The 24,398-nt window shown below is 37.7% G+C and overlaps 9 protein-coding genes across 13 annotated transcripts; 3 read left to right on the top strand and 6 right to left on the bottom strand.

Moving 5' to 3' along the window:
* Nucleotides 1-911: 911 nt before the first annotated feature.
* On the top strand, nt 912-1,727 carry LOC18027767. Its single transcript, XM_006411408.1, has one exon. It carries the CDS (start codon nt 912-914, stop codon nt 1,725-1,727), a length of 816 nt encoding a protein of 271 aa, XP_006411471.1.
* Nucleotides 1,728-1,912: 185 nt separating this feature from the next.
* Nucleotides 1,913-3,915, bottom strand: LOC18027768 (nudix hydrolase 23, chloroplastic). Of its 3 annotated transcripts, none has more exons than XM_024147919.1 (8): nt 3,538-3,915; nt 3,326-3,457; nt 3,169-3,245; nt 2,884-3,019; nt 2,656-2,796; nt 2,496-2,554; nt 2,324-2,390; nt 1,913-2,188 (listed from the first exon to the last, which is right to left on the bottom strand). In XM_024147919.1, the coding sequence occupies exons 1-7, from the start codon at nt 3,787-3,789 to the stop codon at nt 2,330-2,332; spliced, it is 858 nt and encodes a 285-aa protein (XP_024003687.1). In that variant the 5' UTR covers nt 3,790-3,915; the 3' UTR covers nt 1,913-2,188; nt 2,324-2,329. The 3 variants fall into 3 exon arrangements, with proteins under 3 accessions (XP_024003687.1, XP_024003688.1, XP_006411472.1); XM_024147920.1 differs by having other exon boundaries at nt 1,913-2,216; XM_006411409.2 differs by having other exon boundaries at nt 1,913-2,237.
* Nucleotides 3,916-4,201: 286 nt separating this feature from the next.
* Nucleotides 4,202-5,186, bottom strand: LOC112081621. The gene is made up of 6 exons (XM_024148414.1): nt 5,178-5,186; nt 5,066-5,135; nt 4,748-4,945; nt 4,549-4,654; nt 4,388-4,442; nt 4,202-4,285 (listed from the first exon to the last, which is right to left on the bottom strand). Exons 1-6 carry the CDS (start codon nt 5,184-5,186, stop codon nt 4,202-4,204), a joined length of 522 nt encoding a protein of 173 aa, XP_024004182.1.
* Nucleotides 5,187-6,158: 972 nt separating this feature from the next.
* Nucleotides 6,159-8,417, bottom strand: LOC18027769. Its single transcript, XM_006411411.2, has 6 exons — nt 8,181-8,417; nt 7,767-7,859; nt 7,320-7,449; nt 6,627-6,951; nt 6,487-6,541; nt 6,159-6,409 (listed from the first exon to the last, which is right to left on the bottom strand). The coding sequence occupies exons 1-6, from the start codon at nt 8,298-8,300 to the stop codon at nt 6,335-6,337; spliced, it is 798 nt and encodes a 265-aa protein (XP_006411474.1). The 5' UTR covers nt 8,301-8,417; the 3' UTR covers nt 6,159-6,334.
* Nucleotides 8,418-9,033: 616 nt separating this feature from the next.
* Nucleotides 9,034-9,688, top strand: LOC112081622 (actin, alpha skeletal muscle). Its single transcript, XM_024148415.1, is given in 4 exon segments — nt 9,034-9,279; nt 9,281-9,346; nt 9,348-9,419; nt 9,614-9,688. Coding segments are annotated over 4 exon segments (459 nt in total).
* A 267-nt stretch (nt 9,689-9,955) lies between these two features.
* On the bottom strand, nt 9,956-10,737 carry LOC18027770. Its single transcript, XM_006411412.2, has 2 exons — nt 10,322-10,737; nt 9,956-10,213 (listed from the first exon to the last, which is right to left on the bottom strand). The coding sequence occupies exons 1-2, from the start codon at nt 10,640-10,642 to the stop codon at nt 10,121-10,123; spliced, it is 414 nt and encodes a 137-aa protein (XP_006411475.1). The 5' UTR covers nt 10,643-10,737; the 3' UTR covers nt 9,956-10,120.
* Nucleotides 10,738-10,879: 142 nt separating this feature from the next.
* Nucleotides 10,880-14,006, bottom strand: LOC18027771 (DNA polymerase delta small subunit). 3 transcript variants are annotated; one of them, XM_024147981.1, is made up of 14 exons: nt 13,870-14,006; nt 13,597-13,726; nt 13,299-13,405; nt 13,078-13,204; nt 12,810-12,917; nt 12,602-12,717; nt 12,437-12,520; nt 12,289-12,357; nt 11,959-12,131; nt 11,731-11,858; nt 11,528-11,629; nt 11,372-11,439; nt 11,207-11,289; nt 10,880-10,993 (listed from the first exon to the last, which is right to left on the bottom strand). In XM_024147981.1, exons 1-13 carry the CDS (start codon nt 13,933-13,935, stop codon nt 11,233-11,235), a joined length of 1,335 nt encoding a protein of 444 aa, XP_024003749.1. In that variant the 5' UTR covers nt 13,936-14,006; the 3' UTR covers nt 10,880-10,993; nt 11,207-11,232. The 3 variants fall into 3 exon arrangements, with proteins under 3 accessions (XP_024003749.1, XP_006411476.1, XP_024003748.1); XM_006411413.2 differs by lacking the exon at nt 10,880-10,993 and adding an exon at nt 12,132-12,203 and having other exon boundaries at nt 11,011-11,289; nt 11,959-12,050; XM_024147980.1 differs by lacking the exon at nt 10,880-10,993 and having other exon boundaries at nt 11,011-11,289.
* A 119-nt stretch (nt 14,007-14,125) lies between these two features.
* LOC18027772 (probable plastid-lipid-associated protein 13, chloroplastic) lies at nt 14,126-16,051 on the top strand. The gene is made up of 7 exons (XM_006411414.2): nt 14,126-14,479; nt 14,778-14,899; nt 14,993-15,076; nt 15,174-15,270; nt 15,358-15,574; nt 15,656-15,708; nt 15,832-16,051. Exons 1-7 carry the CDS (start codon nt 14,219-14,221, stop codon nt 15,922-15,924), a joined length of 927 nt encoding a protein of 308 aa, XP_006411477.1. The 5' UTR covers nt 14,126-14,218; the 3' UTR covers nt 15,925-16,051.
* An 819-nt stretch (nt 16,052-16,870) lies between these two features.
* Nucleotides 16,871-17,733, bottom strand: LOC18027773 (VQ motif-containing protein 17). Its single transcript, XM_006411415.2, has one exon. The coding sequence runs from the start codon at nt 17,526-17,528 to the stop codon at nt 16,968-16,970; it is 561 nt and encodes a 186-aa protein (XP_006411478.1). The 5' UTR covers nt 17,529-17,733; the 3' UTR covers nt 16,871-16,967.
* Between the last annotated feature and the right edge of the window lie 6,665 nt (nt 17,734-24,398).

Consider the following 24,398-nt stretch of genomic DNA (forward strand, 5'->3'; position numbering starts at 1 on the left):
TTATTTTGGTGGATTGTGATTGTTTGTATATGTATGGTGGGGATCAATTAATAGTTTTATTAGGTAGGGTAGGGGCTCTCGTATTATCAAACTTTTAAGACCATTTTAGCTGAAATCATCACTATCCTTTCATTAGATATAGATAACGTTTTCGACAACACAACATAAAGGTTGTTACTACTTAAGTAAAATCCCCCATAAGGTTTAGTAACCTAATCACTTGCATGTCCTGTGTTTTCTATTTGATTTCATTGGTTTGTAATTTGTAATTATATTTAGCAACAGTAAGAATTTAGACACGATCGATACTTACCATTGCAACCATATGCCGAGAATAGTGTAAGTTTGAATTTCGCTACTCCGGTTTGGTGCAACGTAAAAGTTATTTTGCTTGGGTTGCAAACTTGCATGAAGACTATTATTGTCTACGATTTTTGTGTATTTGACCATTAATAAAAAAAATTAAGAAACAAAAATTGGATAGTGGACTATTGGGTCGTAAAAGAAAAAAAAAAATCAATAAAGTCTGTTGTTGCGATTGCCATTGGCGGTTCGTAGGAATCTAATGATTACACCCAATAATTTACTTTAATTAGAAGACATGAACAGATTAACTAAGAGAGTATATTAAAGAAACGAGAGTTAAAGAGTTACGACGACTTCGTAGGTCAAAAGCTCAAGTAGTTGACTTCCTAAATTCAACGCGCTTCCTTCAACTTTCTGTAATTTTCATTATCCAAAAACTACTAATTTCCCATCAAATTGCATATTAAGAAAAACCAAATTATTAACCAATCAAAACAACTCAGACTTGAACAATTCAAAGTCAGAGAAGCCTTATATGAATACATATATGATCCAAAACGCAGAAAATTGCTAAATCAAAGAGACAAACTCCAAAGTAGTAATAAATGGAGTACAAACATTTCAGCCATCCACACACTCTTAAACTCCAACAGATTCAGACAAACAAAGCCTCAGATTCTTCAGTTATCTGCTCAGGCTGTGAATCAAACATCTCTGAATCTGAAACCGCATATATCTGTTCAACATGTGACTTCAACCTTCATGAGCAATGTGGAAACGCAGCTCGTGGGATGCAACACCCTTCCCACGCGGGGCTCCACCACTTGACTCTAGTCCCTTACACAACTTACAGCGCCGGTACCTTCCTCTGCAGAGCCTGTGGCTGCATTGGAGGTAAAGGGTTCTCTTACTGTTGTCCTTTGTGTGACTTTGACCTCCATGTTCAATGTGCGCATTTTCCTCAGCTCATGGTTAATGAGTCTCATCCTCTTCATAGCCTTCTTCTTGTCTACAACAGTGCTCCTCCTGCTATGTCTTTTACTCAGTTTCCTGGTTACACCAATCAGCTTCTCTGCAATCTATGTAATGTTGCCATGGATGGTAGGTTTTGGTCTTATAACTGCTATGCTTGTAACTATCATGTTCATGCTTCATGTGCTGTGAATAAGACTAAGACACTGGCTGCTTCTGCTGCTGAGAAGTGTGGGACGAGTGATGAAGGAAAGACAGTGAACGCCAAATCTGTTCTTGGTGAGGGTGTGGAGACTGAGCAGACGGAGCAAGTAGCTGCAACAACAGAGCAAGTGAAAGATCCAGTTTTGAGGCAACAGCTTGAACTTCAGAAGCTTCAGCTTCAGCTAGAATTGAGTTCTGCTCTCGCAAACATGATGGGTTCCTTCAATCTCAGTTCTTTCGTTTGAAGTATGCTTGTGTTGCTTCTATGTTGTTATTGTCAGTTTGTTTTGATTTCATGCATTTACATTTGCCAATTATATGTCTCTGTTCTTGTGTTTTCAGAAGTGCCTTGGTTTGGATTAATAAAAAACTTGTCTTTTGGTTTCTCTTTTTTCTGAAGACCTTGAAGCAACAACAGTTACACGGTGACTAATTACACAAAATGTTGCATTTCACATCTGAATTTTACCGTTTACAACTGGGGCAACTGAAATCAGAAACAGAAATACTTTCTTCAGCCATAACATCTGAAATGAGTTACCTAAAAAAGAAACAATTATCTTCAGTCTTTCCTTTTTTTCATCTGTCCAAGGAATCTCTCACGCAAGCAACTTCATTTTTCATTCTCCGTTAGTCAGCAACGAGGTGTGAAGTGAGAAGACATGGCATAGAAGAATGAATCAAATCCAGAAGCTGCTCCTGTTGGCTGAAGTGAAAAATCGCCCTCATATCAGCTTCGATGACAATGACAAAGTCTCCATGAAGAGGACCACTAATTCTTAATCATCTGAGGACTTTATTAAACCGAGTACATATATGTAGAGAAGAAGGATTGTCAAACCTCGATTCAAGGCTGCAAATGGTAATCAAGAGTGAAGGCACGAATATCTGAAGGACTACTTCCAGGCCTGAGAATGAAGAAAGCATAATCAGTCACGTTAAACCGTAAGTGAAATTGTTGATAGTATCTCTCAACAATCACTCCACACAGTTGGATATTATCTGGAACTGACCTTTTGTTTATCGTACCATAGTGAAACTTTAGCTTGCCGTTTTTCAGATCTTCCAAGTACTGCAAAAGAAAGCCCAAAAACAAGCAAACATGTTTTCAAAAATCTTAGAGACTGGAAAGTGGAGAGAATGAGATTCTTCTGTGTCCATCCATATACTTACCAAATTCAAGGTAACATATATAGATGAAAAAGCCAAGGAATCAAACGGTATCTCGTCTAGTGCAAAAAGACGGCATTCCAATGACTCAGGACCGGGCTCAAAATGTGGGTTCTTTAGTTTTGCTAAGAAAATAACATACGTCTGCTCCAAAAAATAAGTAGCCACATAAGTAGAATGATGAAGAAGTAAGAAAAGAAAACTAGGGATGTTTTGTATGTATATATTTACTTGGCCAATAAGAGGAATGTCGAGTTGCGCAAAAGGTGAGATAACTTCCACAGTGGCTCCTGCTTCTTCCCAAGTTTCCCTCATTGCTCCTTCTGCAGCTGACTCTCCAACTTCTAGATAACCAGCAGGGAGAGTCCTGTGTACTCAAAAAGGTCCATCTTTTAATCATATAACTTAACACACAACACCAAAACAAAACTCTTTAACATTTCTTCGTATTGTTTCACATAGAATTTGTACTCAAAACAATAAAAAGAAGAAAAGGTTTTTAATTTGCATTATTACCATAGACCGTGTGAAGGTTGAATGTTACGCTTGCAAAGTAAAACCTTTTCTTCATGCTCTATAAGGCATCCTACAACCTGCAATTTCACATAAGAATCTTCACATCAAACGAATCATGATGACACAAATAAATTGTTCGAAGAATCAAAAACTTTACCATCTTAGGATTCTGGTAAGCGATTTTGTCGCAATGTGTGCAAATGGCTCTCAATTTCTCTTCTCCATCAGGTATCTCGTGCTTCGTAGGCCCTCCACACCATTGACAGAACTTTATCTTACGAACATCTCCCTGAAACAAGAGAAAGATAGCAATGAAGAAGGGACCAAAATAGCCCCTAAAGATCTCTGGGAGGAGATGATTAGACTCACAGCTGATTGAACAGAGGTGGAAGTCGGAGAATTGGGAACTGGGTCGGACCCGGGTCGTGAGGAAAACATACGGGTCGGGTTGAAACAGAGGATTCTACTCCGAGGAGAGCTCGAAGTGAAAGTGGAGAGATTGAGATGGTTTATAGATGTGGAGATGAAAGAGACGCTCGAGGAGGACTTGCGGGTCTTGGTCAATCTCTGTGAGATGTTTAACCCTGTTGACCAACCCAAGATCTGGACGGCCTTGAGCATTATACGCACGCCGGAGTTTCTTCAAAAATCCGGCGTCAATGACTGTTCTCCCTCGCTGGCCAATCAATCTCGTCCGAAAATTTTGACATTTGAGGAGAGAGATCAGATATGGATGTTTGTTGAATGACAAGACTCTGTTAACTTAAGTCAAGATTATTGGTTTCACTTCTTAATTAAGACAAGAAAACCGGTTCGATTTGACCCACTCTGACCAGCTTTAACCGGTTTAGAGACAATAGCACACATCACTTGCAAACTTTAGGACAATAACATTTTGATAATGTAGTAAACTGCTTGATCAGGAATCAGGTCATAAACTCATAATCAAATAACATTTTGGAATATTTTTTATATAGAAATCTGATCATAAGTAATCAAAACATATCTAACTCTTAATCACTCTCCTCTGCTTTCAAGATATCTTAGTTGACTGTAACTTTTCGATTAAAGATTGATAAGCCACAGTGCAGAGCTTGAACTTTGATTCAGCCTCCGCCTGTTATAGTTACAAGAATTAACACAAGAGGAAAATAAAAACACTTAAAATCGAGATTGAAAAAGAGAGGAGAATAAGATTCTTATATACATATTTGTTTACCTTGGTAGAGTCATTATGACGATCTGGATGCCATTTTAATGCACAAGTTCGATACCTGATCCCAAACCAAAAAAACATTTAAGTTAGTTTGATGAGAATCAGATAAAATGAGTGTGTGTTAGCTTTTTGTATATTTGAACATTAAGGTAAAACCAACTCACGCATGTTTGACATCTTCAAGTTTTAAGGGAGCACAAGGACTCAGACCAAGTGTTTGTCTATGAGAAGCTTGGATTGGGTCAGACACTGAGCTACTGGATCTTGATGAACCATAGCCATCTTCTTTTTCTTCCTTCTTTTCTTTCTTTTCTTCCTCTTTTTCTTCTTCATCTTCATCTTCTTCTTCCTCTTCCTCTACTTTTTCGTCTTCTTCTTCTTTTTTGTCATAGAATCTATATTTCGATCTCCACGAGTTCCTAGAGTAATCAGAAAACCATGCAGGGTGATGCCACCATCGACGTTCCTCCTCTTCATAGGTTGAATAATCGAAACCTCGGGGTACACCAAATAAAGATCGGAATACAAAATCAAAATCTTTATCGTCGTAACCATATTGCCCTGCAAAATGTAACACATGTTTTTACTATTAGTATTGTATCAACACAAGAAATTGCACCTTCTGATTCAACAAAGTAGACAACTAAACATTTCCAACAGGATAAGCACATATACTTTTACGCGTAGTACTCTTGGAGCCGTGTTTGCCATTATTCTGCTTTTCTTTGGCTTCTTTGGCTTTTTTGGCTGCCTAATGATAATTACACCATTAAGATACACTTAAGTCATGAACAAGAGACATTACACTAGAGCAAGAAAAAAAAATATGTTACTTTGATTAAAAGAGCAAATACGTGGGTTTTGTGTGTGTTTTCGTCAAGTTTAAGAAACAAAAGTGCTTAAACAAGTTTTGGTAGCGAAAGTGCTTCTTGATGTTTATGTTTCCATCATAGTTTTCTTGTACCTCTTCTCTTTCGCGTTTAAGTTCTTCCACGGCACGACGTATTTTTTCTTGATGTTCCTTCAAAAATTTCTTGGATCTCTTCTTCTTGTTAGGATTTGATTTCTGCCAGAAATTTTTAAAAACCCCAAAAAAATTAGAAGCTGTATTCACACCTGTTCAAACTCTAATTAAAACACCATAGAAAAACACAGTTTTCTGTTTCAGTCTGTCTTGAACATCTAAAATTTGGTAAATATCGAAACATATAGATATACCCACGGAACAAGAAGACGAGGAACGACGTTTGCGTTCCAAGACAGGAGTAGAGTGGAAAAACGCAGTTTTGAGGAGAGAAAAAATAGATTTGCGGTCTGAAAATCGCTGCTTTAGTTGCAGCGTTCATCTTCAGCAGATCTCTCAGACAGTAATACACAACATTGCTTCTTAATCAAATTACGTGACTCGGTCTTGAATCAGCTGGTCGACCAGCAAGAAGTGTTTTTGTTAGAGAACAGAGTGGAGAAGAAAAAAAAATAGAATATTTACTTTTAAAAAATTTGTACTAAAAGAATGAGGAAGGAATGTTACTCAGATTTTTTTGCTTGACCTCCAAGTCCTTTATTCATAAATGCTTATCACCGTGTTGGGCCGGTGTAATTGGGCCTCCAACCCGAGTCGAAGCGGAGATAAACTTGTAATATTTCTACCAATTATACTTTTTTCTTTCTTTTTAAAAATCAAACTGCATTAACATGGTTTCTTAATATAATTCACTCTTAAACAAAATATAACCGGTTCAAAGACAATCGAGGCAAAACAAAAGCAGAGGTGAGATACAAATACACATCACTAGTAAATTAAGAAAGTTTAATAACAAAAAAATGACAGAACAAAGGCATTGTTTGTATCCTGTAGTGCATTGGCTTTTGCCAAAGCTTAGAAATGAACTATTTTGGAAATTATTTGATGAGATATCTCTACGTAATCAAAACCTATCTAACTCTATCTTAGTTCACTGCTAGCTTTTCGCACAAAGATTGATAAGCCACACTGCAGAGCTTGAACTTGGCTTCAGCCGCCTCCTGTTTCAATACATAATCACAAATTCAACAACACATAGGAAAATGAAAATTTAAATGGAGGAGATCATATTAATTACCTTGGTAGACCCTTGATGACGATCAGGATGCCATTTTAATGCACAAGTTCGATATCTGATATCAAGTTTGGCGTAAAGTTGTGAGAAGATGAATGTATAGTTAGCTTTTGTGTGTTAACACGACGAAGTAAAGTACTCACGCATTTTTGACGTCTTTAAGGTTTAATGGACCAGAAGGACTCAGGCCAAGTGCCTGTCTATGAGAAGCTTGGTTTGGCTCAGACTCAGAGTCACTGGATTCTGTTGAAGTATAGCCATCTTCTTCTTCTTCTTCATCCATTCGATGTTTCCATCTCCATGACCTCTTAGAGTTGTTGGAAAACCTTGAAGAGTGATGATGCTGCCATCGAGGTTCATCCTCATCATGGGTGAATGAAAAAGAGAAACCTCGGGATCCACCAAAAGCAGTTCGGAATACATAGTCCACGTCAAAGTCCTCATCAACTTCACAGAAATCGAAGTGCCCTACACAATAAAACAAATTTATTGACACACGAGTATGTAGCCAAACAAAATTGCACCTGTTGATTTTTACAGAATGACAACAATACATTTTTAACGACCAAGCACTTTAGAGTTATGAAAGCATAGTACAGGAACAGGTCACATGTAGAAGAATTGAGTCCACACAATGAGCCACGAATTGCAATAACTATATCAGCCAGTCCAGGAACCTTTCAGGGGATGAGTCTAAGTTTGGGAAACTCCGGGAGTTACTGAACTAAACCAGCTTAAAGCGAACATATACAAACTTCATTGGACTGCCTTTACTTATATTCTCTAGAATTAGTGTTTAATCATTGGAGCTAAACGGAGATAATACATTCACTTACTTTTACCCCAACTCGGGGAGCCGTTTTTGCCATTCCATTTTCCTTTGGGTTCCTTGGAGTACTGCTTTTTGTACCACGAGTTTTGCTTCCGCGAGGGGGGCTCATCGTCATCAAACTCATCATGCCAACTCTGGAATCAAAATGTTAACCGGGGCTCTGAGAGCATAAACAAATGCAACTTTATAGAAAGAGCAATAAGAATCACTAAAAGTCATGCACAAGAAAGACTAAAACCGAGACAACACACTTGCATTTCCCTATCAATAGCGCCAGATTCTTCTACTTTTGGATCACATAATCTTTATATAATATGTTTTGTGTGTTTTCGTGAAGCTCAAACTGTAAACCATATTTGTAAAACATCGAACAAGTGCATAAAACAACAGCCGAGGGCAACAAACCAAACAGCAAAAGTGATATAGCAATAAGCAATAGAAGAAAGAATACCGTAAACATGCTTGACGCAAAAGCATTCACATTACGCAATAATTCTTGCTTTTCCCTCATTCTTCTGAACCTCTTCTTGTGAACATGTGATTTCTGCAGATAAATGAAACCCGAAAATCAGATGATAATATCCTCCTGTTCACACTCTATAAACACTGGTAAAAATGGTCGCAGTTTAGACACGGAAAACATCTCAAACCCCAACATCTTCTTATAAAGAGAAGCCCAGAAAATGGTTCATCGATCCATGTCGATTATCTACACAAACCCGCTTTAGGAACAAACCAAATCAACTGAAAATGACATCTATGAATCCAAAGAAATGCCAAAGCTCGAAAATTTAGCTGGCGGATTCTATCAAAAATCAATTTTTTCGGAAAATAATTAAAAGGGGTGAGAGAGGTAGAGCCTGACCGAATCCCAGGAAGTGCGACGTTTGCGTTCTAAGACAGGAGTAGAATGGAAAAACGCGGTTTTCAGGTGAGAAGACAAGCTTTGTGGTCTGAGAATCGCAGCTCTAACGGCGGCGTACATCTCTGTGAGATCGGGGAGACAAAGAAGATTGCGTCTTTCGCCGTTTTGCAAATCCGATTTGGGCGATGTGACTCGAGCTTGACTCAGTTGGTCGCCGCGCGATAGGGCAGCATTTGATATTTACCGCCGGAAAATAAATAAATAAAAACATTAAGCGGATGAAAAATTACATTTCCATTTTTTTTTACTGTTTATTCTCTCTGCCTCACGGTAAAGTTAATTATCACCGTAAATTGAGCGAAACCACTTGGAAATTAGAAGAATAAACGACTGATTTTGTGTTTCTTTTGGCTATTAGGCTAGTTTTTCTGTTTCCGACCGGAGTATTAAGTTATTTTGTCCGAATAATCATCACAGACACAAAGCAAATTAAAGTGGCTTTATTTTTTGTAAGGATAATGTGTCATTTTATTATACTCTTTGAATTTGTTAGAAATTGAAACTACTCCATTTGATATGCACATGAATTTTTGAATACATATGAATTCTTGTGTATCTGATGTCATAATTCTATATTTTACTGAGAGAATTTTACTTATATTGGTTTGGTACAAATCATGATAGTTATTGTAAGATTGGCTTATAATTTAAATAAGTTATATGATTAAGATTATTAGATATGAGTTGTCACTTATTACCCTATCTGATGACATGCGTTTTTATCTAATTTCATAAAATATATGTAATGTTTTATAGAAAAATATTTTAAATCATTAATCATGTAATCAGTGTAATGAAATCATGTAATCATGTTAGGAGCTCGACAATAAATAGAACCTACGAGCTTCCCGATGATCAAGTGATCACGTTAGGAGCCGAGAGATTCATGTGCCCTGAGGTTATTTTCCAGCCGTCTTTGGCCGGGATTGAATCTCCCGGTATTCACGAGGCGACTCACAACTCGATCCTCAAGTGTGATATTGTTAAGATAAGAGAGGCTTTGTATGGAAACATTGTGTTGAGTGGTGGCACGACGTTGTTTCCCTGGTCTTGCTCAGAGGATGACCAAAGTGATCACTGCGCTTGCACCTGCTGATATGAAGATTAAAAGTTGTGGCTCCTCCGGATAGTAAGTATAGTGTTTGGATTGGAGACTCCCTTTTGGCTTCTCTTCAACAGGTAAAATAACAACATTTTCCAATTATTAACTGTTACTAATTCATTTTTTTCTTTTTTGAACGTCTGTTACTGATTCAGTTAGATTATTTAGTACAGGAAACAAAAGGAAAATCATGTAAAAAAACTGAAGAAAATCATAATCGAACACGATTTTGTTTTAATGTAAATTTGTAATGTATAATAATATTGTGCAGATGTGGTCCATGTGCATGACTAAGGCTGAGTATGACGAACATGGACCGGCAATTGTTCACAAGAAATGCTTCTAAGTTTGTTTTTTGTTTGTTAAAGAATGCTTCTAAGCTTGTTAACATATATGTATATAAAGATTTGTTCTGGTGATGAGCCCCTTCTTTATCAGTTTTGTATAATTGTATATCAAATTAATTCTATTCAAAGAATAGTTTATTTCTTTTATGTTTTTTTTTATCTCTTTCTTTATTTTACCCACGTTTTATACATTAATCTTATTGCAACAATTGCATTTTGTGTCTGTCAATATAATATACAACCATAAAACTTAAAATTTTGGATGGAATCTTCGCAAAATGAAAACACAGAGTATTACCATGAAAGTGATTTGACTATAAGAGTTAATTAAAGAAGATAAAGAAAAATTAAATACTAAATTGTAACGAATGTAAAATTGCGAGTTAAGACGTTGGAGATTCTCGTTTTAAGAAAAACAAAGTTGCAGAAGTTTAAACGACGTCGTTGATGAGACGTCTGTGTCTGTTATAATAATGCCTCTCGATGAAAACTCTCGAAGCTCCTTCCATTGTTTTACGCCATGTCTGAGCAAATGAGCAGAGTATAGAATAAAATTGGTTAATTTTCAAAGAACCAACCAACAAAAAAATAAAGAAAACAAAGATTGGAGCTTTATGTAGATTTGATAGTACCTTGCCAATAGTTCTGACGAGAGACTTGTTCTTGAGATGTGATTTTCCAGAAGCAATCTGCCGGAGAAACAGAGATCGCCGTTTACTCGCCGGAGCAAGCAAGAGCCGTTTCCTCTCCACAAACCCAATAGTGTTGTTTTCGATGTCAACGCCGCCGCTCTCTCGAGAATTCAACTTAGCTGATTTCTTCCGGCGCTTCGTTGACTTTGACTCGTCGTCGACGTCAGGATCTGCGAACTTCTGGAGCAACTCGTCGGAGGATTTCCGGTTCACGTGCTGGATTTGGGCCGAATTAGCTTCTGTGAAAACAACAAGATCCATCGAGAGAGAGAGAGAAATAGAGATAGAGAGAGAAGGAGAGAATTAAAGAGAAGAAGAAGAAGAAGAAGCTAAACTGTGGTTTATAAGGGAAAAGGTTGAAGAAATGCGGGAAAATAGACCGTTAGGGAATATATTATTGGAGATAACAGATAATGCGTTTCCTTATATTATTGAGCTTTTGTAATAAGTGTGGATATAGCCGTTGAGAATAAAGAATGAAAGAGAAAGAGAGTGAGACATTTGCATGAAATTCTGTGTACTATTTTTATCTTTTTTCTTTTTAAGATTATTTTGTTGCAGCCTTTCTCGTTCTTCAGACCAATGACGACGACAACATCTGGTCGGTCTTTTCTGTAAAAAACAAAAAGTAAAAAACTCACGTCCATATTCTTATTATTAAAAGTAAAAAACAAAAAGCCAATTTCTTTCGTTCAGTACAAATCTAGATTTACCACAACGTCGACAAAATATCCGAATGAGACATTGACCAATACAACCATAGATATGATGATAAGCTATTTCTCAAGAAATTACACTTGGTTAGAACTTGGAAATTAAGATTACCACATAGTAGCAACTCAATGTTATGATTAGCTTATTTGAGTGCTAAAGCTAATGGTATGACATTCCAGATTCCTTAGGTTCACCTGAAAAACAACACGATAATTTTCAGATTTTAGCTTTCTGCAATTTATACGAGGACGATCTCTGCTCAAAATTTCAACTCACCGCAACAGCAATACCGGTCTCACAGAATTTAGGAATGCATATCAACCGGACCAGCTGACCTTCCGATCCTGCAACATTAATATTACCCAACATAGTTAAAAGCATTGTTTGACGAAAAAGAAACTATTCTCTTCTTATATAGTAACAAAGTTGTACCTTTTAACAAACGGTTGTCATATTTATCTTGATTCCCAACGAAGTAGACATGAGGGCAGGTTTCAATCAGGAAAGGGTCTCTGTCGGTGAATGGATAACAACCTGTACAGCAGTGAAACAAATCAATGAACTCCAAAAAAAGGAACTTTTGTTCTTTTTCTTTCTCTTGGGGGCTTAGTTCGAAAAAAGTAGTGAATTCTTACCGAGTGTATTAGGTGCAGTGGGAGCAAGATGTCTCCACCTCAGTGTTCTTTCGACAAAATCAAGCTTGCTTTCAGCCTCTGAGTACTTTTCAAGGTCATCGATATTCTGACCAGAAGTTCCAAGAAATCTGAAAATTGTCAAATTCCAAAGGGTTTTAGCTCAGATAAATGTATAACCAAGGAACTGCAGTTAAGAGATTGTGGGCCCTTCATGTCCAGAAACCATACCTGATATTATCGACATCAAAGGAGTGAGGGTTTGTACATGATCTGAAGGTGTTATAAGGTGCTGATCCAGGGAAAAGGCATCTGTTCAGAGGCTGAGCAAAAGAAAACGGCCTATGGATCAGATTTGTCAATACACATTTCGGTTTTTGAGTGTTCGTTATGTATTTGCGAACCTGCTGAGGCAATGCAAAGTTAGCTGGATCATTCAGGCCTGGCATGATATCTACTGAAACTCCTGCAGCTATCTAAAAGCAGTCCAAAAACACAACAAGAATTTGAATTTTCATCTCAATAGATTCGATAAGACACAGGTGGCTCTGGTTGACTGACCTGGTTTAGCATGATATCAAGCTCTTTGATGGGCTCATACAGTGTTGATTGATCTTTCGAGGCCAAGTTCTGCAGAAACCAACCAATAAAGATCATAACAGATAACTAAAGCTGTATCTGAGAAATCAGCAGGAAAAGTTATGAGTACCTGTCCGGTAAAGAGTTTACGGGGAAATTCAACAGAGTTTCCAGCAATTACCACATGAACTATCTGGGATGCAAGGCCTATTTCCTGTTCAGACCAATACAATTATACATTAGAAACTCAAGGAAGAAAAATATGACAGAACCTGAAAGTTCAAAAAAAATTAACCTCATCATCTCCGAGATGCCCAGTTATATGGTCAACAAGAAGCTGAAATTGCAGAGGATTAGATGAAGTGCTACCAATGCACAGGCCCGACAATAATAAAACGTATTTATCTTCCTCTGCAGAAGAATACAGATGAATTAATGAGAGACTTCTTATAGATATGATGGACCATGAGATTAGCAGAGGAAGAGAGAATAGCCAGACTTACGCAGATCCAAAGGTCGCTCTATCTGAGGTGGTAAACCAGCTTCTAGTACATCTTCAACAAAGAATTCACCAGCACTAGTTTCCTTCCCATGCAATGCAACAACAACACCTACAATTCTCTAATGCATCAACATACATTTCCACAAAGAATCCATCTTTTAAGAGACATTAGGCTTGCTAAAAAAATCCGCACCTCAAACATATGCCACATTTTAACAACACACAAAAATGATTACATCAAAGAACAGTCACACAATCCATGAGCATACCTGTCACATATATCGCGGGTGAAAGTGCAGAGCCGCCAAGCTTAACCCTCCCACTCTCGTCTTCTAGGATCAGATTATCATCAGGATGCATAAAGTTATGAGGTTTAACAAGCGGAGTAACTGACCTCTGCATTGTATTTAACATACTCAGCAACTTGAGTGCTCAATTCAATCTAGACATAGCGGGAAAAAAAAATAGTAGAGGCTGTAAACTAACCAACCTCTTTAGAGTATTCATCGAGAACGCAGGGTTTAAGCTTCATGTGTTTGAACAAGGTTCCTACAATGATGCATTCTTTTCCTTCTTCAAGTCCCAAAACCTTACATACTGCAAACAAAGAATGCCTTTAAATTTTAAAACTCAGATCTGTAATTCAAACATCTTAACTACCCAGAAACGAATACTACCAATATTTCTCAAAAGTTTACTGATTTCACCAAATTTTGCTAACTCAACACCACACTACAAGTAAAGCCTTGGAAATTTCTATACTTTTTGAATTTAAACAAAACTCTCACCAGGCAAATGGGGTTTCCAGGTAGGAGCAAAGGAGTAGAGGAGAGTTCTCATGAGATGAAGACGAGCAAAGTAAATCTGACTGTATTGCTGCCCTCTGTACATCTCCTTTTGTATCTCGAATCTCTCATCCTGCTCCAATTGAAAAATAAACTCAGAATCAAAACTATAAACCCTAGACCGCACACAAAAAGTAGAAAGAGCCGAACTACACAAGGCTTCGAGCGTCTTTCGCTCGATGCAGAAACAGGAGAGAAAGAAATGGGTTTTCGAACCAGGTAACTGTAATTCGATTGCTTCCGTTGCTGAACCTTATCGGAGTCGATTTCCATGGATTCCATGGCGGGAAAAAATCAGAAATGAGCCAGGGATTGAGAAACAAAGTTTTCAACTTTCGCACTTATTGAGTGTCTTCTTCCTTCATCGTCGAGACTCGGGAGTAAAAGGGTTTATTTAACCGGAAACCGACCGGTTATACCAGCAAATAAGGCTTTTTTAATATTAAAAAAAAAACTTTTTTTGGGAGGAAGGAAACAGTACAAGAGAGAATCTCCTACCTACTCAATTGCTGAGGTTGAATTCACTGCAAGAATTCCCAATCCTTCGTTTTTTTGTTTTGGTCTTATGTCTCTTTCGCCTTCTTCTTCTTCTTCGATGGCGTTGATACATGGTTCGATTTCTGGGTCGTCTGCTGTTCGATTGAGCTTTTCAAGTTCAGTGCCACCGTCGAAGGTTTCTGTCGTTGTTCCGATGGTGAAAGGTTGGAGGAATTCGTGCCGGAGAAGGGTTTTGAGAGCAATGGTGCAGGAAGCAGTTCAGGGCTCTGCTTCAGTTTACGCCAGAGAAATGGAGCGCCTTTCTGCTAAGGAATCGCTGCTTCTCGCCGTAAAAATTCTCACACTCTTCCCATTTTTTTTTCTTAACTTGCATTTACTTCTTTGATGTGAAATGAACTGCAGATCTTCAATTTTTCATCTGATTTTAAAATTGGGTCTCTTTTACTATTAGGAGTAGATGTAATCAATAGATTGGAGATAACCAAAAAAAAAAAAAAGTTCACATCCATTGTTACACTACACATTTTTCCAGATTGAAGTTCACTCTAGTTTGTCAGATTGAGAAATTAGATGCATCAATTTTTAGCTCAGAAATCCGAATTTACCATGAAACCATGTATATACAGTTGAAGGATGCTGGAGGCTTTGAGGCTTTAGTTACAGGGAAAACAACCAATATGCAAAGGATCGATGTGAATGAGAGGATAACGAGTCTAGAGCGGCTTAACCCGTCTCCCAGACCAACTACGTAGGCGTTTCTTTTATAACTTTTTTGGTTATGATTTTGCTTCGGGGCTTTAGGAAAGTTGTCTTTTTTAACTGGTTTCCTATAGCTTTTCAGGTCTCCTTGTTTCGAAGGCAGATGGAGTTTCGAGTGGTTTGGTTCTGGAAGCCCTGGTTTACTCGCTGCTCGGGTTCTTTTCGAGTCAGTACTTTACATTTTCTCATCTTAAAAAGGTCACCATTTTTATTCAAACTTTTTGTTATGAAATGTTTTGCTGTGTCTATGTGTGTTGTTGCAGGAGGTTTCCTTCAACGTTGGCGAATCTATCAAGAATGGAGATACTGATTAAGGATGCTAAGGCAAAGGCGACTGCAAATATCAAATTGCTGAACTCGGTAACATACTGTGAATACTTTTCAAAGCTTGTTTTTGTAAATTACACAAGTGGTTATTCACAATGACTAAAAAAAAAAAAATTGCAGATAGAAAGCAAAATCATTTTGTCATCGAAATTGACTATTGAAGGACCTCTGAGACTGAAAGAAGAATATATAGAAGGTATGCTCGAATCCCCTACAGTCATTGAAGAAGCTGTTCCTGAACAGCTTAAAGGCGCATTGGGTCAAGCCACCACGACGTTGCAGCAGCTTCCTGCTCTTGTCAAGGATACTTTAGCCAATGGTCTAAGAATTCCCCTGAGTAAGCTATTTTGTTCATTATATGTCCATAACCATTCTCGCCTCATATCTGCACCGAACCAACTAGTTTTATATGCTTCAGGTGGATCCTTTGAAAGATTCTTCATGATATCTTATCTAGACGAGGAGATTCTGGTGAGTTTTTTGAATATTTTGCTTTTATGAGTTTGTGGAAGCGAGATCTTTGTTAAGACTGGTTAAAAACTGGCTAATTCGTTACACTGACCGAGTTCTATCTGCTTTTTGTTTCTTTCGCAGATAGTAAGAGATACTTCAGGCACTCCTGAAGTTCTAACGAGGTTGGAAACACCGTCATCGAACGTTGTAGAAACTATTGAATACGATAGTTAGATATTACTAGCCACTGTTCCTATGTTCGTTCTGCATTAATTATTACAAGAACCAACCACCAAGTTGTGTCTGTAAATGTTCAAAGTGAATAACTTCAAGCTTAATTAAAACCTCTTCTTCTTTTGTCTTTCTTTCTTCAATATTCCCAAAGTTATCGAAGTACTTGGAGATTCTCTGTTTTGATTAATCATCTTTGTTAACTCTCTCTCTCTGTGAGAGAAGGCTTATACTGATATTTTCTTAGTTGCTTTATAACTTCTACTTGATCTAATATGTGATGTGTGGTTCCATCATCATCAATGCATCATCATCATCAGAATTACCACCATGAAACACATGTAATGTATACACGTCTGTGATTGTGGTTACTTGTCTGCTCGTATTTGTATTTTTAATATATTGTATTTGTTTATTTTGAATTGAATATGGCCCCATTTGTACTTATCTTATGTGAAGTATCAATCAATCAATCAATCAATACGTCTATTTCTCAGTCCATTTGGATAAGCGACGAAAACAATTCGGAAGTGACAAGAAATATCTAGTCTTGAAATTTCAAACGTGCATTCAACTTGTCTAATATAAGTTCATTAATAAGTTCATACTTCATATCCGAGCAAGCAAGTATAATGATATTTTGTTAAAAAATGTTAATTCTTATAGAGAGAAGGATTTCTTACTACAAAGCTTGGAAAATTCTGATATCAATTTATCATTCTAGTGATGCTTTTAGAAATTTTCAGATATTTTTATTATGACTTAAAACATGCAATAGCGAATGGGAATTTGAAATCTATTTATAGATTAAAATATATCAAAGACGAGAAAAATCAGAGAAAGACATTATTAATTAAGAAAAAAAAAACTCCTAAATAATCCTAAACCCACGATCCACAAAATTATCCAAAAGTCAAACCTTTTAATGGTAAAAAAAAAAAAAAAAAAACTAGCCTCTCGTATATTAAAGAAGATATGAAAATTTATTTAAACTTAACCTATTTTTAAAGAGTAGCATAAAAAAAAATGCATCCGTTTCGGAAAAATTAGGCGAATTGGTGAGATTCTGCGTAAACTCCGCCATGTAAGTGCGGAGAAGAAAAAGCAACGGAAGGATCAATAGTCAAGGGCAAATAAGGAAATTCGCCTAGCTCATGAATGAGGCCGTCGAAATCTCCTAAGCCGTTCAAGAACCCACCGGAGCTCTCTTTGCCATTGCCGTTCCACGACATCGATGTCATCTCTTCTTCTTCCTCTTCTTCTTCTTGATACTCAACTTCTGAGTTTATGCAGATTCCATGGCTCTTTCTCATGTCATTGACTTGATGATGATGATCATGATGATCATGACTTCCTCTAGACGTAGGGTTTCTTTTAAGACCCTTTTGGTGGTGGGGGAGGTCGTGATGATCATGATGATCTGGTTTTCCGGTGAGTTTTTGGACGGTTTCACGGAAGTTGGAGACGTCGGTCTTAATGATCTCCGGTGCGTATATGTGGATGATTCGGATCTTGGGCTTCGATTTGGTTAGTGTTCTTGATTGTTTGTGCATCGCTATAGTTGATAAGCTTCTTCTTTTCTGAACAGTAGTAGCTTCATTTTCCATAGTTTTGTAGAAAAGAGTTAGGTTTTATGTGATAAAGAAGAGAGAGTTGGTGAATTTTGATGGTAAGTGGAATATGTTTAGGTTTATATATATATAGGGGAAGAGAGAAGGAAATGATAAAGAAAAAGACACTTATTTTTAGAGTCACAAGTTTTAGTGACAACTACTATATTTTTATTCTTGTCTTCTGTTATTTTTATTTTTGTTGCTAAGATTGTTTTTCTTATTTCATACTTCTAGTTTTGTTTTTGTCAACTCTATCGTATTTCCAGATTGTATATGTATCTAAATGTAGGATCCTATAAACACACATATATATATACATATATATATATTTAAATTAATAAAGGCAAATGAAATTGGTTGATGACTTTAATTTATGAGAGATCAATAGATAAACTATAGTTGAATTAATTAAGATACATATGAGACTATATTTATGTTGATGCAAGAGATGTGTAAGGCTGTCTCCCAAAGACATGAGATTTATGAATCTAAATCAAGTCTACGGACCCCCTCCAACTAACCAAATCCTCCTGTTGGAATGTCTTAAGACATTTCATTTCTTTTTTTTTTGTTAGCATCATTGATTTTTTTCGTTAGTTAGTATCATTGAATTTTTTTTTCCTTTCTTTTGATCAGATATACGCACCAAATTTCAATTATACAGCTAAATGCGTACACATAGTGTAAAAGGATATTATATGAATGAAGGTGAAATATGTACATACAAAGTGTTTGAGCATATTATATGTGAAGGTGATACATCGATACAACATTTCCAATTGAAATGTATTTTCTGTCGACATATATAGTCAATTATAGTAAAAGTAGTAGTCATTAGTATATGGCAATGTGTGTTTAGGTAGTACGCTTAAATCTAAGTGGCTTATATTGTATTATTAAATAGATATCTTATGATTTCAGAAACTTGTCCTCATGTAATGTACAAAAGCTCAACCACCTTATCATTTGCAGTCTCTAAAGTTCCGCAGAAAAATACAATTGCATGGCCCACTACCAAAAACCTTTTTTTAATCTATAACAACGAGAATCTTAGATACATATTAGTCAATTTAATTGGATGACATAATGCAAAAGAAAATATAAGGTGTAAAATAAGAACGACAAATATCACATCTGGTGGTATACATATGAATACCCTATATGTGTGTGAATTGTTCATGAGAATTCATGAAACATTTAAACGAAACTTATAATGATAACTAACAAGACTTAGAACGATAAGAATTAGCGACATGAAGATAAGAATGTACTATTTATAAGAACAAAGAAAATAGGAGGATAAGATTGTACATGATCGGACGTAATGATATAAGGACATGGAAATGGCATGACCCTCGGGTGCACGAGGCAGTTGCACTTCCTGACGACTATTTTCTCCATTTTACTGCATTTACTTCTTCTTCTTCTTTTTTTTTTCCTTTGAAATAGTGTGTATATATATAGTGTCCGACCAACTTTTATATGAGCATAAGGTTTAATTGTGAAACCCAAAACGAATATTATTAAATAATATCTTTGCACACAAATGCATAAAAATTATGCTGTTAATATATATTGTTAAATTCCTTCTTAATCTTTTGTTGTTTGCATACTAGAGCCAACTCATTTGAAGTAAACAATTTAGGGCTATATCTTATGTCTACGCATTTTAGTTTTGCTTCTATTAAATGTAACTAGCAATATCTTGAAATCCCAAACTGATCATCCAAGTATATGATATCTTGGACAAATTAATGATATACTATCTTACACCAAATTAAAAACAAAACAACATTCGCCAACAACATATACAGAAGAATTAATAGACAAACATGCACATACATGTATAGATTACACACTTATCTCGGGACAACTAACGATAAGACACATTAAATAAAATACTTGAATAAGAAAATGTTTAGAAGATCCTGTATCATACAGATATCTACGTTTTTGATGCCAGAAAGAAAGAAAATAAATAAAATATTTATGCCAGAGCTGTTAGAAACTACACCTGCGTATGATGTAGAATAGCATAAAAGAACAATCGAACATATAAGTAGAATTATTTATTTTGGTTAACATATAAATAGAGTTATGTTTGTTAATTTATGCATTTGTACAAACAAGCACTGAAGCACATATAAGATCTAAACCGGATAATGGATCGGACGTACACGTGAAGAGGATTGGTTATGGAAGAGATCCAACGGCTGCTATAAAAGAAAGAAAGAGGTCCAATGAAAGGATTTGGTTTGTTCGGCGCGTCCGTGCGTTAGAGACTAAGGAGACGAAACACGAGTCTCGTGCTCTCTTTCTGGATTCGGACCACACGCGGGCTAAAGCAGCTCTTTTGTCAAAACGTGGCCGTTCGAGCCGTACCTATTGTGGGCGCCATTATCTTCAAACGTGGGTCCTAGTTCCAAACTTCCGGTGCATCCTACTTCGCTGGCACTTTCCTATTTTACGGACATTTTCTAATTTGTTTTAATTACTTTTTGGATAGCACAGTATGTTACAAAATTGTTTTAGTTGAGGGGGATTTTAAATGATAAAACAAACTAAACGATGCTAAACAGTTGAATAAGTAAGAATTGCTACGAAATAATATTAGAAAACAACGCTATTTGTCACTATTTTTTTGTTCTAACATATTGAATGATTGAAATGTTACTTGTCAAAAGAAAATTGGGTTGTTCAGTTATACAAATACTGTTCTAATATATTTAAAAACAACCATGTTGCAAATTTTGGTAAAACATGTATTTATTTATTTTATTTTTCTATAGTTACGTTGTATTAGTACTCGCTAATAGTGCAACGCCTCCATCTCCATTAGAAGGTCTTCAAAACGACACAACAACAAAGGAGAGAAAACATTATGTGGGCCAACCGAGTTTCAGGCCCAACGTTTCTGAGAAGGCTTGCAAGTCCAACACTCAAATGCAGAAACCTGCAACGGCTAATTCGCAAGAAGACAAGGAAAACAGAGGAGGTACGGTACAGAGTATTAAGGCAAAAGGAAAGATGTCGGGAGACTCTGGCACAGAAAAGCAGCAGCACCAGCTCAAGCTGTACAATCCATTTTCAGCCCTCGATCGTGAAGAGACAGCCTGATCTTGCCACCTGTTCTAGTGTGCTAGGGTTTTATTTATTGTATAAATTCATTTCCTTTGTCATTGTAAGAACTTAAGAAGTTTAATGAAAAACAAAACTTAAAATCTCTTTCTTCTCAAATACCAGAAGAATGTCTTCTGCTAGCATGGTATCAGGAGCCACGGATAATGAATCCTTGGCGCTTGTGTCCATTCCTACTCTTAGTATCACCAACTGTGTTACAGTCACTCTCACTGAGAAAAACTATGTGTTGTGGAAGTCACAGTTCGAGTCTTTTCTCGGTGCTCAAGGTCTTCTTGGCTTTGTCACTGGTTCAACATCAAAACCTGCAGCCACGACGACTCTCAACGGCCTCAACAACATCACTTCGGAGATCCCAAATCCAGCTCTTTCTCAATGGTGTAAAATCGACCAAGTAGTTCGCTCCTGGTTGCTGGGATCTTTCTCTGAGGACATGATGAGTCGGGTCATTTCTCTCACATCAGCCCACGAGATCTGGATGTTTCTCGCTTCTCACTTTAGTAAAGTGTCAAGCTCTCGTCTTTTCGAGCTCCAACGACGTCTTCAAACTTTGTCTAAAGGAGACAAGTCTATGCCTGACTTCCTTCGTGAGGTTACAACTCTATGTGACCAACTTGCTGCTGTTGGAAGCCCTGTTCATGACAAGATGAAGATATTTGCAGCTCTTCATGGATTAGGCAGAGACTATGAACCCATCAAGACTGTCATTGAGGGCTCCATCGACAAACATCCTCCCCCAACTCTTGAAGACATTATTCCTCAGCTGACAGGATATGAAGATCGTCTGAACAGCTACAACACCTCCTCTGACGTTTCACCACATTTGGCCTTCAATACAGAACGTTCCTCGTCTGGTCAGTTCTATGGTCGTGGAAGAGGTCAGTTCAACAACCGTGGTCGTTCAGGTGGCTCTCGTGGTCGTGGATCCTTCTCTACTAGGGGAAGAGGGTTCCCGCAACAGTTTTCTACTCGAGGTGACACAAATGAACGTCCTTTCTGCCAGATCTGTGGTAAAGTTGGTCATCAAGCCTTGAGATGTTGGCACCGGTTTGACAATAGTTATCAAGATGATAATGCTCATGCTGCTCTTGCTGCCTTACGCATCACCGATGTCACTGACAACAGCGGCCAGGAGTGGTACCCTGACACTGGTGCTACTGCTCATGTCACAAATAGCCCCCACAATCTGAAACAAGCACAAACTTATCATGGTAACGATGATGTTCTTGTTGGTGATGGGAATTTTCTGCCTATTACTCATGTCGGCTCTGCAGAAATCCCTTCCACTTCAGGTATTCTACCTCTTAAAGATGTCTTGGTTTGTCCTGCCATAGCTAAGTCTCTTTTATCAGTTTCAAAACTTACTGCGGATTATCCTTGTTCTTTTGAATTTGACTCTGATGGTGTGCGTGTTAAGGACAAATCCACAAAGCAGCTTCTGACTCTAGGACGAGCTCGTAATGGGCTTTACCTTCTCGATAATCCAAAGTTTGCAGCCTACTATTCTACACGTCAAATCTCAACAAGTGATGAAGTGTGGCATAGGAGGCTCGGACATCCTCATTCTCAAGTTCTGCAACTTCTTAATCAGTTTAATCGCATCAGCATCAATAAGAGTACCTTGAAGATGTGTGAATCATGTTGGCTTGGGAAGAGTAGTCATTTACCTTTTACTGCATCTAGCTTTGTTGCATCTAGAGTATTAGAGCGGATTCACTGTGATCTCTGGGGTCCTGCTCCTTTTGTTTCCAATCAAGGATTTCGTTTCTATGTAGTCTTTATAGACACCTACTCTCGCTTTTGTTGGTTCTATCCCTTGAAAGTTAAATCGGATTTCTATTCTACTTTCATTGCCTTTCAAAAGCTTGTTGAGAATCAGTTCTCTGCAAAGATTGGTGTATTTCAGTGTGATGGAGGTGGTGAGTTTATCAGTAAACGGTTTTTAAGTCACCTTCAGGACTCAGGGATTCAACAATACATCTCATGTCCCTATACACCCCAACAAAATGGGTTGGCTGAAAGAAAACATCGTCACTTAACCGAGCTTGGCCTTACAATGATGTTTCAGAGCAAAATCCCTCAAAAATTTTGGGTAGAGGCCTTCTTTACAGCCAACTTTCTGAGTAATCTCCTTCCCACCTCTGCATTAGGAGAGAAACGAAGTCCTTATGAGATTCTTCATGGCAAAGCACCAGAGTATTCTGCTCTTCGAACATTTGGTTGCTCTTGCTTCCCAACTCTTCGTGTCTATCAAAGCAACAAGTTTGATCCTAAATCTCTGCACTGTGTATTTCTCGGGTACAATGATAGATATAAAGGCTATAGATGCTTTTACCCTCCAACAGGAAAAGTATACATTAGTCGCCATGTGCTATTTGATGAGTCCTCCTTTCCTTTTGGAGACAAATATTTGTCTTTTCAAACACAAGCCTCCACTGCAACGCTTGCAGCTTGGCAAAAGAGCTTTGTGCCCTCTACGAGTAACTCTGATGCTTCTGCATCTCCAGCTAATGCAAATTCTTCTGCCACACCAGTTCTTATTGCTCCAGTCCTTTCCACTGCTGATTTCCCCCCATTACATCGTTCTGCTCCACCTCACATTACTAGGTCTACACCTACAACAGAACAACAACAACCAGTGTCTGCAGAGGTTCCGAGACCATCATCTTCAGAGGGGAATGGATGTACTGGGCGTACGGTGGGCTTTGATCCCATTCCTATAGGCGACAGCGTCTCATTACCCTCTGAAGAGGATTCTAGTCTCATTCCACCATCACAGTCAGCACCTATACCTCCATCTCAACCTTCTGTCTCACGACACCAGCCTGACCACTCTATGGTAACACGCCTTAAAGCAGGGATCCGCAAGCCTAACTCTCGGTATGTCCTCCTTGCCCATAAAGTTACTTACCCCGAGCCAAAAACAGTCAAAGAAGCTCTCATGGATCCAGGGTGGACAGCAGCTATGCAAGAAGAATATGGTAACTGTCATGAGACAAAAACATGGTCTCTTGTCCCTTATTCACCAGATATGCATGTTTTGGGAAGCAAATGGGTCTTCCGTACGAAGTTAAACGCTGACGGCTCATTAGACAAACTGAAAGCCCGTCTTGTAGCTCAGGGGTTTGGCCAACAAGAAGGCATAGATTACCTCGAGACATACAGCCCTGTTGTCCGAACCGCAACAGTGAGAACTGTACTACATTTGGCCACAGTTATGCAATGGGAAGTGAAACAAATGGATGTCAAGAATGCGTTTTTACATGGTGATTTGACAGAGACTGTTTATATGTGTCAACCTGCCGGATTTGTTGATGCCACAAAGCCTGATCATGTCTGCTTACTTCACAAGTCTCTCTACGGGCTCAAGCAATCCCCTCGGGCCTGGTTTGATCGCTTTAGTACCTTCCTTCTTGAGTTTGGATTTGTTTGCAGCATCAAGGATCCGTCTCTTTTTGTTTACATTCACAACAAAGATGTGATAATGTTGTTGCTTTATGTTGATGATATGGCTATTACAGGAAACAGTTCGGAGGCAATGGAAAGGCTCCTTATTGCTCTTAACACTCAGTTTCGTATGAAGGATATGGGGAAATTACATTATTTTTTGGGCATACAGGCTAAGTTTCATGACAAAGGTCTTTTTCTATCACAAGAGAAATATGCAGAAGATCTTTTGGTCACTGCAGCAATGGCTGATTGCTCACCAATGCCAACTCCTCTGCC

This window comes from Eutrema salsugineum, unplaced genomic scaffold (assembly GCF_000478725.1).
Source record: "Eutrema salsugineum unplaced genomic scaffold, Eutsalg1_0 scaffold_10, whole genome shotgun sequence".
Classification (NCBI taxonomy): Eukaryota; Viridiplantae; Streptophyta; class Magnoliopsida; order Brassicales; family Brassicaceae; genus Eutrema; species Eutrema salsugineum.